This window comes from Sturnira hondurensis, unplaced genomic scaffold (genome assembly GCF_014824575.4).
Source record: "Sturnira hondurensis isolate 20B ecotype Veracruz unplaced genomic scaffold, ASM1482457v3 Scaffold0022908, whole genome shotgun sequence".
In the NCBI taxonomy this organism is placed as follows: domain Eukaryota; kingdom Metazoa; phylum Chordata; class Mammalia; order Chiroptera; family Phyllostomidae; genus Sturnira; species Sturnira hondurensis.
In genome coordinates, this window is record NW_028095539.1 from 3,380,893 (window position 1) to 3,403,649 (window position 22,757).

Sequence of the window (22,757 nt, forward strand, 5' to 3'; positions counted from 1 at the left end):
CTTGGAACAAGACTGAGTGTCTGGGATTGACAGGATCCTGGGGGGGCTCACGTGGCTAGAGGTGGGGGGAGAAGGCTCATTCTCAGGCGTCTGTATGTAGCTTTGGCTTCTTGCACCAGCCTCTTACCCAGTGTATCCTTGGGGCGTGTGCTCTGCTGGCTCTTGGTAAATTACTGGTGACTCTTCTTTTTCTTACATATAGTCAGATTAAGTTATTTCTTGAGCTTAATATTTGTGGTTTGCTTAATTTGAAATAAAGTACAATAAGCCTTAGGAAATGGGGTATTATTTATACAGATATTTGACAAAATTCTTGGTAACTAATTTCTGACTAGTGAAACTTTAAATCTGTAGGATGTATAAGAGTATACTAAAAATGTAGAGGTAAAGGATGTGTAAAGATGAAGAGAGGATGTTGAGTCAAGAGCGGTCACAGTTGGTAAGTGAGGGGCGCAGTCCTGGACCTTAGCCCCAGCCCTGTCCAAGAACCTTCAGATGCATTAGGGCAACTAGAGGAGGGACTGAGGGGAGTCCATCCACACTGTCCTTGGGTAAACATCAGGTCAGGACCTCTCTGTCCTCACTCGAGTGGACGGACAGAAAAACTCGTGTTAGAGAGGGTCCACTGGGAAGACCCAGCAGTGGAGAGGGAAATGAGCAAGGCAGGCAAGAAGCAGAGGAAGAGCGGACTCTGGGGGAAGGTTCCAAGCCTTTCCTCACTAACCTGAAGGAAGTTCCCGACGTCATCTTGTCTGTCCTCTCAGAGGAGTTACAGATGCTCCGAAGGTGATGGTCCGTCAGCAGACTGAGATGAGGAGGAGCTCGGGGACTCAAAGAACACGAGGGTACGAATCACCTAATACCGCATTTGAAATTAGCGGTACTGCAGAAAGTCGGGGAGAATCAAGAGGAGGATGAGCTGACCACCGAAGGAGGGTCGGGGAACCCCTAGGAAACCCCAGGTGTGGGTGATGGACCAGGCTGGAGATCAGAACAGGTGGAAGAGGAAGGAATCTTCAGTTTTCCTTGGCTGAAGAAGACCCGAAGGGTTCATCGTGGACCAGGAAAAGTTAGCAAATTAGATAACACTTAAATCACTTAAATGATACCCAGGTGAAGAGTGTATCAGGAGATACACATCACAGGATAAATATGACATGTTACAGAGGAGAGGCCCGGGTGCTCCAGGGTCACAGAAGAGCTCCCAGAGGAAGGGACCTCTGAGCGAGACTGGGAAAGAGGGTGGGAGTGGGCAGGGAGGAAGGAGGAGGGGATGAGCCCCTTTACACCTGGATGTGAGACAGTGGGCGTGGCCATTCGCGTGCTCCAGTGATATTTTGGCACCGGTTTAGCAGGGAGGAGCCCAGAGGGAGCGGTTCTGTGTTGTGGGGACAAATGCTGCGGCAAGCAGAGTGGAGGGTGCATGGGGGGGGGCCACTTGACCCACACCTGGAGGTTAGAGAAGAGACAGTGTTCCAGACAGAGCCCTCAGTGCAACCCATGTGGCTTCCCTGTCACCCATGGGATGTACCTCAGTCTGCTGTGGGCTGCGGCGAGGAGGCACTGTTTAGCCCGTGTGCATGCTCAGTGGCGAGTCATTTGAGGGCCTGGGGTGTGGCCGCTTATCCCAGCCAGACTCTTGGGACCTGGTCCCCCAGGCACTCCTGTTGGGAAAGACCCCTCCTCCTCCAAGCACCGAGTGCCTGAGGGTCCGTCACTCTGCTTTATGAATCCCCCAGCCTTCTTGGGGGCACACATGCACGTGGCCTGGGTTGTGTCTGTGTCACACGGCTGTCTGCTGTCCCTCAGGTGAGCACATTCAGCTGTCGGTTGGGACTGCTCCATTGCAGTTACACGTAAAGGAATGAAGCATGACTATCAGACTGTGCATGAAAATCTAAGCTAAATAAAACCCACCATTGTCACCCCCACAAATCAAGCTGCGTGTGTTTGCCCATTTCCCTTCCAGCTCGTCCACAGGGAAGGTGGGTTTTCACACAGCTGCGCGTCTCGGCCTCTTGCTTCCTTTTCACAGTTGGAAACGAGATGGCTCAGTTAGAGAATGGCCACCAGGTGGCGCCACAGCACCAGACATCCCACTCCAGCCTCCTGTCTGTAATACCTGGTGGTGAGCCCTCCTTGAAGTGCTTGTCGGTGGAAGTTCATTTCCAGTGTTCTCTTTAAACACTGTGCTACTCATAGGTGTTTCCCATTATAATTTTAAAAGAAATTGAACAGAGGTGTACAAAAAGTAGAGAGTGAAAGTGTTTTTACAATGACACTTTTAAGAAGCCATGTTAAGAAACAGTTGAGTGGATATCCTTACGGATGGACTTCTGTGTGTTCATGTGTGTGCATAGACATTTAAAACCACGTCCAACATCCCTTTCTCAGCGAGGCCTTCTCAGATGCACTCTGCCCCTTCAGAATGGTAACCCTGTCCCCTCCCCGTCCCCCACTCCCGCTGCGCTTTTGTCCCTCTCACTGGCTGATAAGCCATATATTTTACTGGATGCTTTATTTTTACTGATTGTCTGCTTACTTTTGGCGTTTTCTTCACTGCTCTGTGCCCAGTACCTAACCAGTGCCTGACACACCCTAGACTTCCAGTAAATGCGCATTGAGAGAACGTTAACACGTCCTGAATTTTGGACATTTCTCCATAAACACTGATCCATCTCATTCTTTTAAACCACTGCCTAGTGTCCCTCAAGTGGGCACGCTCCGATGGCCTGCCCCGACCCACGTCCATGCCGTGTTCCAGCGTTCTCCTGCTTTCTGGCGGCGGTGGTACAGCCAGTGAGCTCCCTGGCCACCCCAGTTGCCCATCTGAAGATCTCCGTGCCCTGCTCAGACTCCAGGCTCAGTGCTTCACACCCAGCATGTCCTGTGACCCTCACACTGCCTGCGAAGGGTGCTGCTCTCAGCCTCTCTTCCTGCAGGTGACAAGCCTGTGCCCAAGACCGCACGTCTGCGGAGAGCCGTAGCTCTTGCAGGGGCTTCTTTCTGTATTAAGGGTATGACGTCATCTTTTGTCACGTGACATCACAAACAACCCTTCCCCCGGTTTGTTGGCTGTTTTTCTTCTTTTTCATGTCTTCACCTAGTCAGAAGTAGTAATTTTTAATATAGTTAAATCTACCAATAGTTTCTTTCCTTCATTTTCTGGCTTTTATATCACCCTAGAGAGGACTTATTCACCCTAAAATTATAAAAAAAAAGATTTGTGTTTTTATTAGTATTTTTATGGGGATTTTTTGTTTAAATCTTTAATCCACCAGAAATTTATTCTGTGCCCTGACTGGTGTGGCTCAGTGGATTGAGCCTCATCCCTCTCTGGAGGGTCGCTGGTTCCATTCCCAGTCAGGGCTCGCGCACCTGGGTTTCGGGCCAGGGCCTGGGCTGGGGGCGTGTGAGAGGCAGCTGACAGGCGTTTCTCTGGCACATGGGTGCGCCTCCCTTTCTCTTCCCTCTCTGCCCCTCTCTCAGAAGGCAAAATAAAATCTTTTTTTAAAGTTTGACAACTAATTCCCCCTCAAGTAGATAGTCATTTGCTTTATGAACTTTTGTTGAATTTTTCCCACTTTTCAGAATGCCGGTGCGATCCACCATTAATCCTCCTAAATCCCTGACCCTGTTTCCTGGACTCTGTTCTGTCCCGTGGACGCATTCGTCTCCTCCCCAGGGCTTCCTGGCCGGGCAGGGACCTTCTCATTATACTTCTTTTTTGAAAACATCCTAGCCATTTTTAATTATTCTTCCAGATGAAATTTCAGCTCAGTTTGTTGAATTCCAAAATGAATTCCCTTAGGATTTAGAATGAGCTTACATTTTTTATGTAGCTCAGTTGGGGAGAGTTGATGTCTGTACAATATCGTCTCCTTATTAGGAGACATAAAATCTCTCTCCTTTGATTTTAAGACCTGTTTGTCTTTTAGTAAAACTTCATCATTTGCTTCAAGGGATTTTTGTACGTTACTGTCAGAGCTTATTTCTGGATATATTTACCTTTGTCAGGAGGCGCTTGTGCCAGTCTGTTTCTAGCCACTGAGCGTTTGGGTAGAGGAAACTGTTGATTTTGTGGCTGGATGTCTAAGCCTCATAGCTTTTTCCTCAAGCCACTTCCATTTGCTTAGTCGTCTAGGGATTCTTAATTTCTAGTTTCTTAAAAACCAGAAATTTTAAATTTCATAAAAACTTTTTTAAAAAATTACTGATTTAAGAGAGAGGGAGGGAGAGAGAGAGCAACAGTGATTTGTTGTTCCACTTAGTTATGCCTTGTTACGCACTTAGTCAGTCTTGGTTGATTCTCGGATGTGCCCTGATGGGGCTTGAACCCACAGCCGTGGTGTAGGGGGACAGCGCTCAAACCACCTGGGCGACCCAGCCAGGGCTGCAACTGATTTCTTGTTCTTCAGGTTTATTATTTCTTTGGTCGTTTCCACAAGAATTGAAGAGGGGAAGGCAAATGTATGAACCCAATTTGTGATCTTAAAACCAAAGCTGCCCGCTGCGCTGATCCGCACAGAATGTGGAGCGATACCTGCAGACAGTTTAGAACCAGGTGGGCGTTTCCCTTAAACTTCGGCTCCAGCCTCGTGGGGCTCTTTGTTCGTCTCCTGGGCTGGGCCCAGACGGTCCCCCGCCCTCCTCCAGGCAGACCTCGCCCACCGCCTCACTCCCTGGAGACAGCTTTTCTCTATTCTGTGGGGCGTGCCGGGCTGCACGTCATGTCAGGAGTCAGTGATATTTGTCAGGAAGGCCCCCATGTGGGTGTCCTGTTCTGCCAGCCTACTTCTCCCCTCGAGGTTCCTCAAGTCCCTGACCAGAGAAGGAACAGCGTGGCGGGAGAATTAGCATGCCTGCCCTCTGAGGCCGGCTGGGCCGTGCTGGGGCCCCGGCACGAGGGCTCTCTGGTCAAAGCTGCCCGAAGCAGTCGATGGGTTCACTGCCCAGCGGGGCCTCCCATATCCTCCGAGCTTGATCTGAACCTCCGCTCCTTCCCGTCCTCTGGCCACAGCAGTGTCTAGTGTGTGCAGGCCGGGGGGCACACTTAGGGGTGCACGAGGGACTCACAGAAGGCTGAGCCCAAGCAGGGCCCTGTTCCCGTCAGGGGTCACAAAGCAGCAAGTGGGGAGAATGGAGGGCCCCGAGCCAGGCGTGTGACCTGTGGGCTCCCAGCGATGCTTCTGAAGGGTGTGGCCCCATTAATGACCTGGACCCTTACCAGGTAAGTCCTCCGTGCTTGGCAGGGACTAGGAGAGAGGGATCCCCTGCTCCACAGGGGAAACTGCCCCCCCGGCCCCGGCCTCTGTCCAGCGATGGTGCGTGTTTGGCCCCCATGGCACTGGGGTACAATCCCTGAGCCTGAGCACACGGAGCTGTACCTCCGGAATCGTGGCTTGTACAGGAGACAGCGAGCCCTTGGTTGTAGGCCTGGGCGTGGGGATTGCGTGTGTGCTGGGGATGGAGTGGGATGTGAGGGGGTAGAATCCCCTTAATTTTTTAACTTTTTATTTTGAAATAACTTTAGACTTAGAAGTTGCAAAGGAATGGAGAACATTCACGTATACGCTGTATGTAGCTTACATGGCTGCACAGTGCACGTAACACAGTCAGTTATGTGAGTCAACGTGGGAGCTTTTATGTGAACTCAACCACGGCCTTCTCCAGATGTCCCCAGCGGCCTCCTGGTTTTCTCCTGATCCAGGATGCAGTCCCGGATTCCTTCCTGCATTTAGTTGTGGACTCTCGCTCATCTCCTCCCGTCTGTGACAGTTCCCTAGTCTGTGCAGAAGGCCAGAGCAGACCCGCGTCGGATGGAATGTGTGGTCTGGTTACGTGCTTCTGTTACACGTATGCGTTGAGTAAAAGCGTCTCATCCAAGAGACTTCCTCGAGGCCGGGTGTCGTAGGTGCCTGGCTGGCTGGCGCTCTTGTGGAATCGGCCTCTCCTGCCTCCTGGCCGCCCTGCTCCCAGCCGGGTCTGAGTGGCAGCCTCTGTGCTTTCTCCAGGGGCGGGGAAGCCACTGACTCTGAGTGTGTTGCTGAGGCTCTTGCGAGCCCGCCCCTCCGCCCCTAAGTCCAGGTGTGCTCTGAGTGTGTCCACAGACTGAAGGAAGAATCGGCGCTGTAAATGTGGCTCACTCTTTTCCAAATTATGTAGATATTGCTGTGATTATTAAACCACAAAACCATTTAAAAGTGTTGGTGACTTATCATAGCTTTTCCTTATCAACTGGTTTTCTTAACAGATGTCAAAAAGAGACCCAAAGTCCTGTCAGTGTTGAGAAGGAAGGTCTGTGAAATGCATCTTCACATACAGTTACCTGCATGTCTACTTACATCCGTGCGCGTGCGCTGGTGTGTGCCTGAATGCTGCCCGCCTTGTGCAGACTGGGTGGGCCTGGGCGCAGGGGCCAGCGGCTGTCGGGGCGGAGCCTTTCTCTTCCGTTTCGTGCCTTTTCTTCAGTTTACGTAATTTTAACATGTACATGTGTTCCTTTTCTGCACAAAACTCAGGAAGCTCTCCTACCTGAAAAGGGGGGGGCCCTCAGACAGGACTTGAGGTTTCTAAGGACAGGCTGGGCCTCCCCACCCCTGCTTCTCCGGCCTTGGTGCGCAGCAGGCGGCTGTGGGGGCTCGAGCACCGTGGCCTGGCTGTGTCCGCCTCAGCTCTGTAACTGAAGCTGCCTCCCTCGGCCAAGAAGAGACCCGTCCAGTCCCTTCCCGCCAGGCCTGCTCAGCTCTGTGTTGCATTGCCTTTTCAGGGTGTCTGCAGACCCACAGTCTCCATACCCAGCCCTCCCTCTCCCTGGGGCTGCTGCTCTCTGGCCTCCCCGGGGGGCAGTGGCCTTTGGACACACCAGTGGCCCCCCCAGCCCATCCCTCTCCCTCCGTGAGGAGGGGAGCTGCTGGATGTGGCACATCCGGGGGATGGTGTGAAGGAGTGGGGGAGCGCGCAGGCAAGGGCCCAGGTGGACGATGGCGTTGTGGTTCTGGCTGCCGATGGGGCGGGGCCTGTCTTCGAAAGCCGTCAGACGCTGCTGCCGCCAGGAAGAGAGGTTTGACTAGTTTGCACAGGGTCAGGATGGGGTGGCGGTGACAGCAGCGCCCTCCGTGCAAGGCCGGCCTTCCTGAGCTACTGGCAGGTGGTCCAGCCCCGAGCGCTGGCTACCCTGGGGGGAACCTTTTGGCAACAGAGAGCCCAGTCCTGTGTCTGTGTGTGTGTGTGTGCACATACACTTACTGCTGCTGAAGTGGGCTGAAAACTGGTGGGGGGGGTGTGGGCAGAAACCCTCTTCGTTTCCTTCCTCTGCGTCTTTGTCGCAGCTTCTGTTGTGCGACACAGGAAGGTGGAGCAGGTTCCGACCCCGTCTGTGGAGAGCAGCCGCCCCAAGACAAGGAAGTGGGCTCTGGACTGGGCGTGGCCTCCTTTTCCATACCCGTCTGAACATTGGGAAGAGATCACTGTCTGGTAACTGAACATTCCTGGATGTGTGTATTTTCTTTGAAACCACCTCCATAGGCTCAGGAAAAAGCGGTGGTTCTGCCTTCTCCGCAGTGGTCTGCCCAGACAGCCTTGTGTTGTTTTCTTGGTTTCCTGGACCCGAAACACCGACGCAGCGTTCTGAGTTTGGAAGGAAACCAGCGTTGCATCTGGGATTTTCCTGCGCCCCCCTCCCCCCCCCGCCCCAGGAGCCCGCACACACCAGACCAGACTCTGTCACACAGAAACAGACGTGGGATCGTTCTGTGGTCCTGATACAACAGCCACGTGCTTGCGGAGTTACATCATGAGAATCGCTTTTTCTCCAGCAGTATTTTGGTTTCCAAGGAGGCATTAGCAGCCTGAGGGGCGGGAGTGGGGGAAGAGAGAGAGAGACTCTGTGTGTGTGTGTGTGTGTGTGTGTGTGTGTGTGTGTGTGTGTGGTGAGAGAGGCAGAGGCAGGGTGGAAAGGTAGGGTTTTGGCGAGTGCACATTAATGTGGCCGGACTGAAAAAGCTGGTGCTCTTACCCTTAGGCCAGACTGTCTCAACGTAGCAGGGAACACAGTCAGTTCGGACATGTAAAAATGTGACCCCAAGTTACACTGCGATTCCCCTCTGAGCGCCAGTTTCCTCATTTGTTTAAAAAAAATTAATGCACATGAGACCCTAGCCAGAGCCTGAAACAAAGCACCTACTAAGTTGCTGGGATAACGGTGATGACCAGGCTGCATGTGAACTCCTCGAAGCTGGGGCCAGCCCGACTGCTGTGCACAGCTCAGGGCTCAGGGCAAGGTCCTCCACGCTGGCTGGACGGGTGAGCGGGTGATCGGGGGCGGGGGGGGGGGGCCGATGTGGTTGCTGGGACTGCAGTGCAGGGCCCTCTGTTAAACAAACTCTGCGCCTGGCTTCTTTGCTGCTGTGTCCCCAGTGCCCAAGCCAGTCTAAGGCGGACACAGGGCGGGGCGAAGGGGGAGGGGCAGCCTACTCCCTGATCTCCTGGGGCACTGGCGTGTTGGGTGTCTTTGCACATCTCCGAGCTCTCTGCCTGTTCCTAGCATCACTCCTGCTCATCCTCTGAGACCCAGCTCTGTGGCTCTTCTCAGTGACGTCTCCTCTGACCCTGACGAGGGGAACCTGTGGTTGGTGATGGCATTTGTCCTTACTGGACTCCCTCCCACCCCCACTACACAGCAGGGTCCTGGAGGGCCGGGCTGTCTTCCCAGAGCTGGTCCAGCACACCAGGGGTCTCGGGGACAGGTGCTACGTGAGTGAATGAATGAACGACTGATCCAGTGTGGCTGTTAGGTCAACATCTACCTTGGCACGACAGCCTCAGGTCACCCTCGCAGGCTGTCCATCTGCAGCCCCTCCCAAACCCATGCCTGTCCCCGTGGCAGGCTGTCCAAGTCATCAGCATCCCCTACCCACTCCTGGCTTCACTGATCCTTTCCCCCCCGCCCCCCGCTCTCCAACCAGTTCCCCACACAGCCGCTGCTGCGATCTTCCCCTCCTCAGAATCCTCTGGGGTACTCCAGATAAGACCCAAGCTGCCCACTGAGGCCTGCAAGGCCCTTCCTGCCCTGGCCCCAGCTGGGCTGTCCACTGCCTCCCACTCTCGAAGCCCCAGCCGTGACCATCTGCCTCCATCCGACAGCTGCTCAGCCCGTGTGCCTCGCAGGGTCTCTGCAGAGAACAGTGCTGGCTTCGTGGCCAACTCCTCCCTCAGGTTCAGTTCCAATGTCACATCTGCAGAGAGTCCTGCCTCGGCCACCCTGGCAAACACTGTGTTCCACTCTCTTTCACTTTTTCAAGACATTTCTCATTGCCTGAATTGATCTTCTCAGCTCACGTGTGCTCACCAACTCCTGCCCTGGAACATGGACACTGCTGCGGGGCTGGCACCTGCGCACTTCATGTCCTCAGTGCCTGGCACAGGGGTTGCTGACCAGGCTCTTCTGCATCTGAATGGGGAAAAAATGACATTTATTTTTGCAAACTTCTAAGTAAAATAGAGAATTTCTCTCAGTTACTGATATAGACAATGAAGCACAATAATATTAATAGCATCTGGGACTTTGTCACCAGTAAAAGTTACAGATATTTTTGTTTCACATAGTAGCTGTGGGCATCTTGGAATGCCTGTTTGCACCACTACTTGGAAACCGTGGTGGTTTTCAGACCGACCGATGGATCTAGTTATTTAATGCAATAATAAATACATACATACATATTCCCTTACACGGAGAAGTACATATATTACTACATTACAAATTGTTTTGAGAGTAATTTAATGACTGTGCTTTAATATAGTTGGTTTCCTGAGTAATCCTGTATAATGGGCTTTCTGTGTAATTTTTTTTTATGTATTTGAAAACCTTTCTGTTAGGAAGGGCCCAGAGGCCCCATCAGGCTGCCAGGAGTCTGAGGCGCAGAACAGCTGGGAGCTCCCGGCTAGAACAGCACCTCCCTGATGTGGGAGCTCTAGGAAGGATGGACGGACGGATGGATAGACGCACACTCCACCCCCATTCAGAGGGACCCTGTGTTTTCCGGGTCAGGTTTCTGGTGGCTTGGCATGAACTTGGTGCCTAGGAAATAGTCGTGATCGAGGTCTTTTGGAGATTTAGCTATCTGATGCTGAAAGAGGCATTTAATGCCTACAAACTATGGGGGACCAGGCCCCGAGCCCCCCTTGTTTTGAGACCCAGCTCTCTCCAGCCTCTCTCTGAGCATCTCTCTCTAGGTGACTGTCCCTGTACCCGGCAGCATTTGGCCAGCCTCTGTGCCCAAGAGCACAGTGCCACAGTTGGGTTAACCAGCAGAGATTGGCACGTCAGGGTCTTGAGGTCCCAGGAGAATGAGGTGGCCGCTGTGGTCCAATTGGTCCAGCCTGGGAGGCTTGACTCCCGTCTTCAGGGCCCCCCATGGGACTGGGAAAGGGTTCTTAGAGAGGGGCCTGGGCCAGGCTGACTTCCTGGTTGGGAGTCTGGTTCTTGACAAGGAGCTGGGACTTGGCCAGGCCTCAGGGATTGAAGGTACACGGGTGGGGGTTTCTCTGTGCCCTGGAAAGGACCTTCCATCCTGCTTGGGTCTGTGTTTTCTTAGCATATGAAATATCGCTCGTCTGAGAGTTGCTGCCCATAAATTAGGCTGATTTTGTCAGTGGCGAGACAGGCAGGATTCGGGTTGGAAACAAGCCCTCTGTCTGTCTCTCTAGCCCAGGCTGCCCAGAGGAAGCATGGTGGGCATGCAGAGAGAGAGGGTCCAGAGCAGACTGGCACCCGCCTTCTCTCCCATCTGCCTCCCGACCACCTTTCCTAGTGACCTTTGGGCTTCCCTTGCCCTCCAGGATTGATTTTCTTGGCGCCATGCACAGGTCCAGCCTGTCCCAAATTAAATTCGCCATCTTTCCCTGCACATCTACCACAGCACCTCTGTCCCTTGCCATCCTCCTGGTACCGCCAGCCAGAAACCACTCACGCTCAGCCCGTCCTTCCTCGCCTCTCATCCATTTCTATTGAATTTCTGTCCTTGCTGTCGTCCAGCCCCTCCCCTTCTATCTGACGTGGCCGCTACAGCCTCAGCTCAGGGGACCTGCCCCATCTGTTGCCCGGATAGTTGCAGCTGGCTTCCAGCGGGCCCCTCTGCCTTCTCCTGCCCTCCCTGTCTACGTTCTCCCTCCCCTCCCCGTCACTTTGCTGCTAACAAGTCGGTGTGGCTGCAGTTCTGTGATGAGCAGCGATGTGATAAATGCTCTGCCAGAACTGTGTGCGAATTGGCGTGAGGGCAGCTGGCGTGGCCTTGGGTGGTCTGGGCACAGCAGCCAGGGGAAATGACCCTGGAGCAGAGTCTTGAACGATGACGGGGTGGTGGTACAGCGTGAGCAAAGGCACCAACGAAAGCATGAGCTACTCTCATTCTCTGCACTTCAGAGTCCTCGTGTGTGATACGCAGGACCTGCCAGGGGGCGGCGGGGGGGTGGAGGTCAGAGGAGCTGGGGTGTGTGAAGCTCGCAGCCCCCCGCAAGCACCAAGCACAGGTTGGCTGTCACCCAAAGGTCTGGCGCACAGGGGAACACGGTAGCGTCAGTCTGCTGTCTTCACCTTCTCAAACAGAGGTTGCGCAGTCTGGTGCCTGTGTGGGTGGCTCTGCTCGGCCCGGCATCCAGTCGCCACGCAGGATGTGGGCCTGGTGCTGCCGGGAGTTCCTATTTTCAGCAAAAGTCAGAAATCCAGAATTCCATGTGAAACTTTTTAATTTCTAAACATTGGGGATTAATTTTAAAAAATTCCCCAATCTGTTCATGCCCAACCAGCTACACCTTGTGGGCCATATTTAGCCTGAAGGTCACCAGTTTATCACCTTTCTTCAAAGATCGCCCCGAGGGTCATCTGCTCAATCCTCAGGAAACTCTTCCCCAGGGGCGGGGTCTCCTTGGGGACAGGGCTGGTTTTTATGAGCTCCTTTGCCTTGCAGGGCTTCTCCAGGCAGGTTATGTCCCCGGCAGAGGCGGCCCTGAAGCTCCCTGTGGCCTGGAGACTATGTACAAGAGGAATGGTCTGATGGCTAGCGTGTTGGTCACCTCCGCCACTCCACAGGTACGAGACTGCGAGGTCTGGGCAGGGGCCAGGGCTGGGGGAGAGGTTCTTCTCAGCTGACCCAGGCTCCCGAGGAGTCACAGGCAGCCAGGCTGGGGGCTCTGTGAATACCACCATTCTTAGCACACCCAGGCCCCTGGCCACGCCAGGCGTGAGACTTGGGAGGCAGTCAGTCCTGAGGATCGGTGTGTTTTCTGAAGTCGTTCTCTTCAAAGAAAAACAAACACCTGCCCAGTCCAGTCCTAGCAAGTGCCACATTCCATTTTGGTCTCAAGAAGAGATCAGACCTTTCCCAAGAGAAGCCGCTGCTGATTATAAGTCATACATTCCGCAGTGAAGTCAGACAGAAGGGATTCCAGCTGGCCCCGTCTTCCTATTTACCTTGGTCGGTGGGAAATGCCTGTAGGGATTGGGGGTCTGAGAGTGGCCTGGGCCAGGGCCTTTTCCCTGGGGTTCTGGGGTTTGCTCTCCGAGTTCAGTCATGGAACAGAGGCTGCAGGGGGCGTGGGTGTCGCCTGAGGCCCAGGGTGCCACCATGTCCAGAGCGCACCGCCCAGTCCTGTGATGGACCAGCAGCGCTCCGTGTTCCGAGCTCACAGGGCCTCACAGTTGAGCTGGGCTTTCAAAATGAGCTTGCGTGACCAGCTGGAAATTAGCAGGAACTAATTCATTTCGTACACACATTTCAAAAGGCTCCCTATTTTGATCTGTGTTTCTGAAAAGCAGACTGTGGGCACGTTTTCCAGTTCCCTGATGGTGCCAATATAGGTTTACATAGTTACTGCATCGTCACCGCCCCCCCCCCACCAGTGAATATATTTGGGGCAGCTTTTGATTAAACAAGGACCCTTGTGTGAGCGTGTGTTCGAGGCAGACACTATGGGCATTGCAGGAAGGGTGCGAACCCTGAAGCCCAGGAGAGGACTGTGTGGTAACTGGAGGAACCAGACTTCTGTTTCTACTTACAATTTATGCTCTGTCTGGAGTGACGATTCTTCCTTCTCTACTCTCTCTGTGTATATACGCGTGCATGCACACGCACACATATACACGCATGCATGTGCCCAGGACATGGTGAGTACTTGATAAGTATCTGCTGAAGGAGGGAGCAAGCGCATGTCTGAGTGAAGTGCTCGGTGACTTTTGGTGACTGAAGGGCACGTGCACACACACACACACACACTCGGGATTTGTGCTCACTGCACACCAGGCACTGCTGTTTGTCGGTCCACAGGCTTTCTCACTCGGTCCCATGGTGACCCTCTGAGTTATGGACCATTATTGTACCTGGTTTAGAGATGAGGAAACTGAGGCAGGGAGAGCTGGGTAAATTGGCCTCACATCACATAGCCCAGGCCTCTGTGGCTCGTAGGCAGCGTGCCCCTCACCGCCCTGAAGAAGATCTGCCCTGTCACGTGACTCAGCCTGCCTCCTGGAAGGAGGAGAGTGACGGCAGGTGCGTGTCTGCTCAGGGCGTGTCTGAGATGGAGGGGAGGGAGAGGCGGTCATTCCACCTCGGGAGTGGTTGGTACTGCTTCTCAAAAGTCTGTCCTCTGGGAAGACTCGGTTCCCGCACCCCTCTTAGAATAGCCACAGCTGAGCCCCCCAGGCCCCCAGGCCCCAGGGTCAGCGTCTCCCCATGGGGAGGGTGGAGGATTCTGCCAGTTGCTTTTCGAGCTTCATTTTCTACCACCCACACAGCAGCCCTGGGGAGCAGGTTCCAGTGGGGCCATTTCACAGATGGCACCTGAGACTCGGAAAAACGAAGTCACTTGCCCGAGATCAGACAGCAGCTCGAGTGGGGCTGGCACTCAGGCAGGCCCGTCTGACCTCCGTGCCCTCAGCCACCACTGCACGTGGCCTCTTCACATTGTCTGGGGTTTTGGTCCAGTAGACTCATTTGTAAGACCCTTAAATGACACAGTCCTATTAAAATCTGCAGGTTTAAGTTTCTGTTTCTCCTTTGAACCTCACATTTTCAGTTGTTGACTATTGGTTTCCCTCACTGGCTGAAAACCACTCTAGTTTCCAGTAAGATTGCAAAGTTTTTCCAGATATAGCCATTTTGGAAAGAGTGAAATAAAGAAGAATTAATAAAAGCATATTCTCTAAGTCCCAGTCCAAGATGTTGAGGTTAATGGAAACCACAAAATCCCTCTCCGTGGATTGAGACGAATAAAACCGTTTATGAATGGGGCACAATTTGGGGGTGATAAGTGTGATTGGTTCCCCAAAGTAGAATTCGGTGTAATTAAATGAAACTGAAGAGAAGGAGTGTTGGACATTCTGGGGTCCCTGCAGTGTTGGGGTTCACGCAGCCGGCCACAGCTGGGGGGTCTAGATTGCTCTGCGACGGGAGCCCCTTTCCTCGCTCGCAGGGCCCGCGGTGTTCCCCCTGACCAGGGGCTCTGCTAAATATAACTTGCACGCCCGTCGCCAGTGCCAGCTGGTTGCCTCTCACCTCAGCAGCGAACAGGCTCTGAGTTCCAAGTGGCTCATGCATGAAATAAGCCTGTGGAGCCAGTTTAACATTTTGTGTGACAATTTCCTGCTGTGACCTCAGTATGAAAAGACGTAACAAAACAGGAGATGTCAGGCCCCCCGAGATGTGGAGGCTGGCTCTCTGCAGGAGGAGTGGGCTGCCTGTCTTTTGGGTCTGGCCACCATGCAGCTGGCAGGGGGCAGGTGGAGTGCAGTGTGGAGGGTGTGTGTTCTGGGGTCAGGTGGATACGAGGACAGGTTCGCTCTCTCGTTCTTCGCTTTCCTAGCTGGGGTGCCTGGGGAGGTAGCACTGCCCCTACTTCCTTAGCTGCAGAATGGGAAGAGTTGTCAGGAGAATGAAGTAAGGTTGTGCACAGGAAGTGCTTAGCACCGTGCCTGGGACAGGGCAAAGCGCTAAGCAGCAGCAGCTTTTATCCACCACACCACTGGTCACTCCGGCCGCCTCGGTTCTGGGGCGTGGGGGGCGGGGGCGCTGAGTCCGCCAGGCTGCTCAGGTGGCACCGTCTCTCCCCTCCCTCCCCAGGGCAGCAGCAGCTCAGACTCTCTGGAGGGCCAGAGCTGCGACTATGCCAGCAAGAGCTACGACGCCGTGGTCTTCGATGTCTTGAAGGTGACTCCCGAGGAGTTTGCTGTGAGTAACAGAACCGATGGGGTGCTGGGCCCACAGCTGGGTGCTAGAGGGGTCACTGCTCAGGGCTTTTGCCCAGGCTGGAGACAAGCCGTCTACCCACCAGTAGGGGATTGTCGAATGAAGTGTTCTTTTTGAAATGCCACACAGAGTTCAACAGGATGTCTTCAATCTAGAAATGAACCACCATGGGAGGCCTGCGCGTGCATATCAATAGTAAGTGGGAGGAGCCAGTCACAGCACAATTGATAGGGAATAATGCCATTTTTTTAAAGCATGCACAATCAGTGTGTGATTGCCTCTCACATATCCTCAACTGGGGACCTGGCCTGCTCCCCAGGCATGTGCCCTGACTGGGGATTGGACCGGCGACCCTTTGGTTCGCAGGCTGGCACTCAATCCACTGAGTCACACCATCCAGGGCTGATGTTGACATATTTGAAATATTGGGCTATATACAGCAAACATTTGATTTACTATAGTTTCTGGTTATAGGATTCTGGGTAATTGGAATTTAATTTTTGTTGTTTTTATTTGTAAATTTCTTTTTTTTTTCCCCTAGCATCTGGCCTCTCTGGCCAGCTTTCTTTTTTTAAATTTTTTTAAAAGATTTTATTTATTTATCTTCAGAGGGGAAGGGAAGGAGAAAGGAAGAGAAATATCAATGTGTGGTTGCCTCTCGTGCGTCCCCTGCTGGGAACTGGCCTGCAACCCAGGCATGTGCCCTGACTGGGAATCGAACTGAGATCCTTTGGTTCACAGGCCCGCACTCAATCCACTGAGCTATATCAGCCAGGGCTTGTAAATTTCTATAATAACTTTTTTTACAATAATACACAGTATTATTTGGGAAATTTCTATAATAGTAAATTCTTAAGAATTTGTTTTTTCTTCAGCCAGTGTGCTGCTGCTGGCCTGACCGAGGGAGCGTTCTTGTGGTGGAGGGGCGGAGTTGGCTCCTCATCCTGCCATGACTTGGTTTCTTCCCTTTGCACTTTGCGGGCCGAGAGAGCACATTGGCTCGGGCCGACCTGGGGCCTGACTGGGAGTGCTGTCCCAGGGCCGCGTGTCTCCGCAGAGCCATGGAAGTGTCTCCCTCCAGGCCCACTTCACCCCACCCCCTTGCTCCAACAGGTCTCCTGCCCTCCAGGGTGCCCCGGGAGCTAACTGGGCTCCCTCCTGTCCCCCTGCCATCATTGACTCCCACGTTCACTTTGTCTGGGCCACGCTGAGCCCGTGGCACGCGTCTCCTCCTTCAGTGTGTCTGAGGGACCCTTTAAAGCCTGTGCAGAGCTCTGTAGTGGGTCGCTCGTGCTAGAGTGGGACCCAGAGCTGCTACAGGCTTCCAGTGCCTGCTGTAGTCTGGCCAAGCCAACTCTCCTGCCCCAGTCTGCTTGCTCTCCAGCTGCGTGGGGGCTGCCTTTCTCGCCCAGACTCACCGCATCCCCCTGCTCAGGGCCCTGTGCTTACTCTTCCCGCAGTCCTGACGGCTCTTCTCCACTGGTCTCTTAGCCGCTGTCCAAACGTCAGTCCTTGGAGAGGACTTCCAAGTAGCATCACTCCACTGTTCCCTCTTCCCCTGCCCGCTTCATCGTCTTCATATCTCTTATCATTCCCTAACGTTATATTACTTAATAACGTTTTATGGTGTGTTTTCCTTCTACTGGAACATAAACTCCCCAAGGACAGAAACTTTATCTGACTTATTCATTGCTGTGTCCCTAGAGCCCAGAATAGTGCCCAGCTCATAGTCAATGCTCTGTAAATTCATGTTGCCCGACAGGCATCAGGCCCCAGCACAACCTGATGAGGCAGACTGGCTCCCAATTTTCTAATAAAGAAACCAAGTGTCTGGGAGATTGTTCTCCGTGGTCAGGTGTGGGCAGAAAGTCTGAAACCTTCGTCTAGGCTCCGTTTCGTTCATGCCGGGCAGTAATGCAAGGGCGGCTCCCACCTCTGGACCGCGTCTGGGTCGCATGCCGAGCATCTTCCATGCATCTTCCAAGCTGCTTTTCGCAACAGCCTTGTAAGTTAGGTGTATGTATCCTTCTCAATACACTAATGAACAGGCAGATTCTTACCAAGCGCACCTCTTCACACGGTGAGCGGCACTGTCGGGGATTTAACACCAGTTATCTGACATTCTAGACCAGCGCCACCCAAGAGATGTGCAATCTGAGCCTCATCTGCGGCTTTTAAATTTTCTAGTCGTCACACAAAAAAGGGGTGAAATTAGTTTTAAAAATATATTTTATTTAACTTCGTACATTTAAAATATTATCATTTCAACATGTAAGCAAGATAACATTATTGAAATACTTTGTATCCTTTTTTCAAAGTAGGTCTTCCCAACTCTGTGCTCATTGTAAACGTAAAGTGCTGGCGACACTGCAGATGGCGGCGTGCGGCCGGTCGCCCGCTTGTTGGGCCGGGAGCCACGGTCTCTGTGGCCTCTTCCTCAGAAGGCTGCGTGGGCCTTGCTGGCCTCGGGCTGAGCTTCTGTATTCTGTTTGCTTTTGTTTGCTTGTTGCATTTCTGAGCTGTGTTTTTTAGCTTCAGGAAAGGAACGAAGCAATAATGAGGTTTAAAGTCCCTTTACAGTTGTTCATCGTGAGGAATGGCAGAGAACTGGGCTGCATGTGGAGTAACACTGCCCAGCAGGGCTCCCTGGGGAGACTTTGGGCCGCACTTTCGAGGCCAAGCCCTGGGGTGATGCCTCGGCCTCTCCCTGGGCAACTTTCGGAGGCTGGCGAGCTACAGGGAGAGGGGGTGAAGGCTTTGAGGGTGCAGCACTTACTCTCTGGCTGCCCCTGCCAGAGCCGGTGTGCCTTCAGTGTAGATGTGAAGCCAGGTCCCCTGCAGTCCTTGGTCTCCAGGGAAGCATGGGAGTTACCAGGTGTTGGAATTGAACTGGACCACCTGGAGTTTAGTTTTCTGTTTAATAATGGGAGAGAAACAAACAAGCAAGACACCAAAGTCCATCAAAAACCACTTATGGGCCCTGGCTGGTGTAGCTCAGTGGATTGAGTGCTGGCTGCAAACCAAAAGGTCACCGGTTCGATTCCCAGTCAGGGCACATGCCTGGGTTGCGGGCCAAGTTCCCCAGTGGGGGCCACATGAGAGGCAACCACACATTGATGTTTCTCTTCTCTTTCTCCCTCCCTTCCTCTCTCTCTAAAAATAAATAAATAAAACATTTTTAAAAAAACCACTTAAGGGATTCTGGGAATCTAGTGGTGAGAAGAGCAGAGCGCTTTGCTCTGTCTCAGGCCCCACGTGGCCCACTCAGAAGTCCATTCACAGTGTCCACAGCACAACTAGGTGACAAGTTACCTCGTCAAACCCGAAACGCAGGTGCTGGGCATGTCCACCACCCAGACCTGCAGGGCGTCGGCGTCTGTGTAGGAGAAAGCAGCAGGGAGTGTGGGGGCGTCTGGCAAACTGGAGAACAGGAGGGCTCCAGAGTTTTCAGCCAGAGTTCACTGGGGAGTTTGGCGGGTTAATGTGAGAACAGCAGCTGCAACTGAGGATTTCAAGCACTCAAATGACTGATGGGTGGAAGGGCTCTGTGGACTAACCCTGTGCTCTCTTGAAACCGAGCCACCAGGGCGCACTTCCAGGACAAGCCTCCATGCCAACTCGAGATTCAGTATGGGGTGGGGCCAAAATGATCAGGACAGGGGAAGTTAGGGTTAAGGAAAAATAACATTATAAATACATAAATAAATAAATAAAATGCGTGTGTGAGAAATCTCAAAAAGCAACTGCATGCTTTTTTAAAAAAACAATATTATTTATTTATTTTTAGACAAAAGGGAAGGGAAGGAGAAAGAGGGAGAGAAGCATCAGTGTGTGGTTGCCTCTCATGTGCCCCTACTGGGGACCTGGCCTGCAATCCAGGCCTGTGCCCTGACTGGGAATTGAACCAGTGACCCTTTGGTTCCCAGGCTGGCACCCAATCCACTGAGCCACACCAGCCAGGGCAGCAGCTGCATGTTTTTGAGTACTACGTGAAGGCCACCAAAAGAACTGTATGAAGTTAGAAGACCTACCTAACAAGTTCAGGAAAGCTAATTTTGCATAAAAATAAAGAAGATGAAGTTATTTTCTGATGGGCATCTAGGTTGCTTCCAACTCTTGGCTATCGTGAATTGTGCTGCTATGAACATCGGTCAATGACTGGATCAAAAAACTATGGTACATTTACACAAGGGAATTCTATGTTGCAGAAAGGAAGAAGGAACTACTACCCTTTGCAACATCATGGGTGGAACTGGAAAGCATTATGCTGAGCGAAATAAGCCAGGCGGTGAAAGACAAATACCATATGATATCACCGTTAACAGGGATCTAAACAAAACAAACAAGCAAGCAAAATGTGACCAATGACACTCAATTACGAAACAGGCTGACAGGGTCCAGAGGGGAGAGGGGAGAGAATCATAGGGGAAAAGGGGATGGACTCACATGAACAAGTATAAAGGACACATGGACAATTAACTAAGGGTGGGGGGGTGGAAAGGGGAGGGAGGCGGGGAGCATGGGGCGGGGGGGTGGGCAGGGTTGGGAATATAAGACAGAAAGCTGTACTTGAACAAGAATTAAATAAAAAAATTATTTAAAAAAAGAAGATGAAGTTATTTTGATCAAATCTCTAAGTTATTATTAAAAACAGTAAGGAGAAGATTCCTATAGATAAGGAAAGTATGCCAAAAAGACGTGCCACGAAGCAGTCGAAAACTGTAATTCTCTGTTTCAGACTAAGCTCAGAGACATTGAGATTGTGCTGTGAGCCTTCAACGACATAAATCTGAAGTAGAGAAATTTTAGGAATGAGGTGACAGAACTTAGGAGAGAAATGAAAATAAAAATACAATTCTGGAAATGAAAGTTGAACTAGAAGAAACACAAGAATAGATAAACATAAGAGAAAATGCCTGAAGGCAGGAAAATTGTTAATATCAAATGAAGAAGGAGATAATAAGACTGAGAAAAAGTGACAAATACTGATGATAGGCGAAGAAGACACAACACACAGATAATAAAAATACCTGGAAGGGGAGAATAAAAAAGCAGTGGAACTGAACAGATGCTTAAACTACAATTTAAAGAACTTTCATAAAATAAAGATTCAAAATTACATATCGAAAGAGCGGGGGATAGAGGGCGACGGTGTTGATGCCAGTGGTCAGTACCGTCGACATGGTAACCTGCTGGATGTTAAAGGAAGAGAGAGTCCTTCGGGCACCTACACAAAACAGCAGACCGCTTATAAGAGAAATGACATCAGAACCCCATTAGTCTTTTTGACAAAAGCACTTTTTGCCGAAAGAAAGTAGAAGAACAAATAAATCAAGGAAAGAAAAGAAAATATGAGCCAAAACTTTTATGTCCAGCATGACCTTCTAGTACGAAGGGCACTGTAAACGATCACGAATACGCAAGGCCTCGGAACGTTCCTCCTGTGAGCCTTTCTGAGGAAGCTGTTGGAGAACAGGCTCCAGGCAGTGAGGAGGGTTGGAGGCCCGTCACTCGCACGCCTGGTGGAGGGCAGCAAGCACGCACTTACAGGAGAGTCGAGACTACGTAAGGACTAACCGGGAGAAGGTGTAGTGTGTAACAGCTGTGTGCCCGTGTAATAGACACCGTATGACTAGTATATTTGGTGTACACTATAAAAAGGAGGAGGAAGGAGAGAAAATAGGCAAAATTTCACGACTTCCCGCAGTAATTATACTGACAGTGTTAGCATCGGTGGTGTCGTTCTGAGACCACCGTGTACATGATACAGGACGAAATAAGTGACCAGTTACGGGGCACCGTAACCCCACACACCCTGTGTCCTTGAGGCCAGGATGTTTGATCCAGAAGAAAGGAGATACAGATGTAACCCAGAAGAGTAAGTTGCGGGGAAGACGTTCTGAATTTGAATTTGAAGTATCAGTTTGAATTCCAGATTGTGGTCTTGGAACATTATTTGTCACTAAAAGACTCCATGGCTTCTCAGGTAACTGGTTGGTCCCAAGTCTGTGACAGGACACGTTCAAGATAACCTGGTGCCTCCTTCCAGTACCAGCGAGGAAGCTGTCAGGGACTACTAGGGTCGTGTCAAAGGGACTCAGGAGCGAGCTGGAGGGGACTCCCTCTGCCCAGTGCTGGGGCAGCATGAGCTGGAAAAGGATAGCCATGTCTACCATCAATTAATTGCAATTGATTGAGACCCATCAGACAATAGGTCGTCACTGGGTGATGATAGGGAGCCAATTTATTTTCTTAGAAACTGAGAAATAGAAGGACAGAATCCAGTGTTCGTCCTGCATTTCACCTTTGGACTATTCTGGGTAATCAAATAGTAGATGAGAGAGAGTTTCTCTCTGTTAATTTATTTCAGTTAATAAATGGGAACGAAGTGATAGAATTAGAAGAGCATCACTTTGTGACTTCAGTGTGGGAATAGGTCTAAGCATTGAACATCAGCAGCCACTAACATCACAGAAGGAGAAGAATTTTGCCCGTCCCCACAAAACAGCACGGCAGCACTCACTGCCAGTCCGACTGGTGCCGGACCAAGTCTCTGGGCACAGCCGCCAGCTGGCAGGGAACACCGAGGGCAGAGGAGTGCGCCAACTGCGCCGCCGTGAGCGTGCACAGCCGTGGGGGTCGCATGGCAGGGTTCTTCAGCGGATGCGTTGTAAAGGACACACAGGTGGAGGGAGCGCCTGTGGGTTAAAAGGACTTAAAAGTACGCATGAACTTTTAAAAAAGGCAGGAAGACGCTGTGATGCCTTGGTACATGCACTGGGTTGGCAAAATTATGAATACACTTGAGGAAAGTCAGGCTGGTGGTGACTTTTGACAGGAGACCCAGCACACGGAGGAAGTCTGAGGTGACTTTTTTTACACTGTGGTAAACTGCGTGTAACATAACATTTAGCATCCTAACTATATATTTTAAAATCCCTATGCAAGGGTATGTTTATTGACTTGAGCGAGACACACATACACACACATTGATGTGAGAGAGAGACACACAGATCAGTGGCCTCCCATATGCACGCTGACTAGGGATCGAACTTGAAACCTAGGTGTGTGCCCTGACCAGGAGTTGAGCCTGCCGCCTTCTGGTGTATGAGACGACGCTCCAACCAACTGAGCCGCCCAGCCCTGTCTACCATCTCAACTGTTTTTAAGTGTACAGATCAGTAGTACTAAGCTCATTCACAGTATTGTGCTATATGGCCTCTATATAATCTCTAGAGCTGTATTCATCTTGCAAACCCAAAACTTTGTGCCCATTAAACAATTCTCCATTCCCCACTGCCCTCAATGTCATCCCACGTTCTGTCTCTGTGAACTTGACTACTTTGGGCACCTCCCATAAGCAGAATCACCTGGCATGTGTCTTTCTGCAACTGGCTGATTTCATTCAGTGCAACGTCCCCAAGGTTCATCCACCTCGGGGCAGGTTGAAATCGGAAATTCCTTCCTTTCCACAATGGATAACACTCCATTGTGCATGTGTGGCACACTTTTTTGGTC

General features: G+C 51.7%; 1 protein-coding gene across 9 annotated transcripts in view; it reads left to right on the top strand.

Annotated features, from left to right (window-relative positions):
- The window catches only part of RALGPS1 (Ral GEF with PH domain and SH3 binding motif 1), a 230,959-nt gene that overhangs the window by 14,765 nt on the left and 193,437 nt on the right, over positions 1-22,757 (top strand). For all 9 annotated transcript variants that reach the window (XM_037036964.1, XM_037036969.1, XM_037036970.1 and 6 more), the window contains exons 2-3: positions 11,967-12,088; positions 15,114-15,221. In XM_037036964.1, the coding sequence (XP_036892859.1) occupies positions 12,032-12,088; positions 15,114-15,221 (165 nt within the window). In that variant the 5' untranslated portion in view covers positions 11,967-12,031. The remainder of the gene's footprint in view (positions 1-11,966; positions 12,089-15,113; positions 15,222-22,757) is intronic.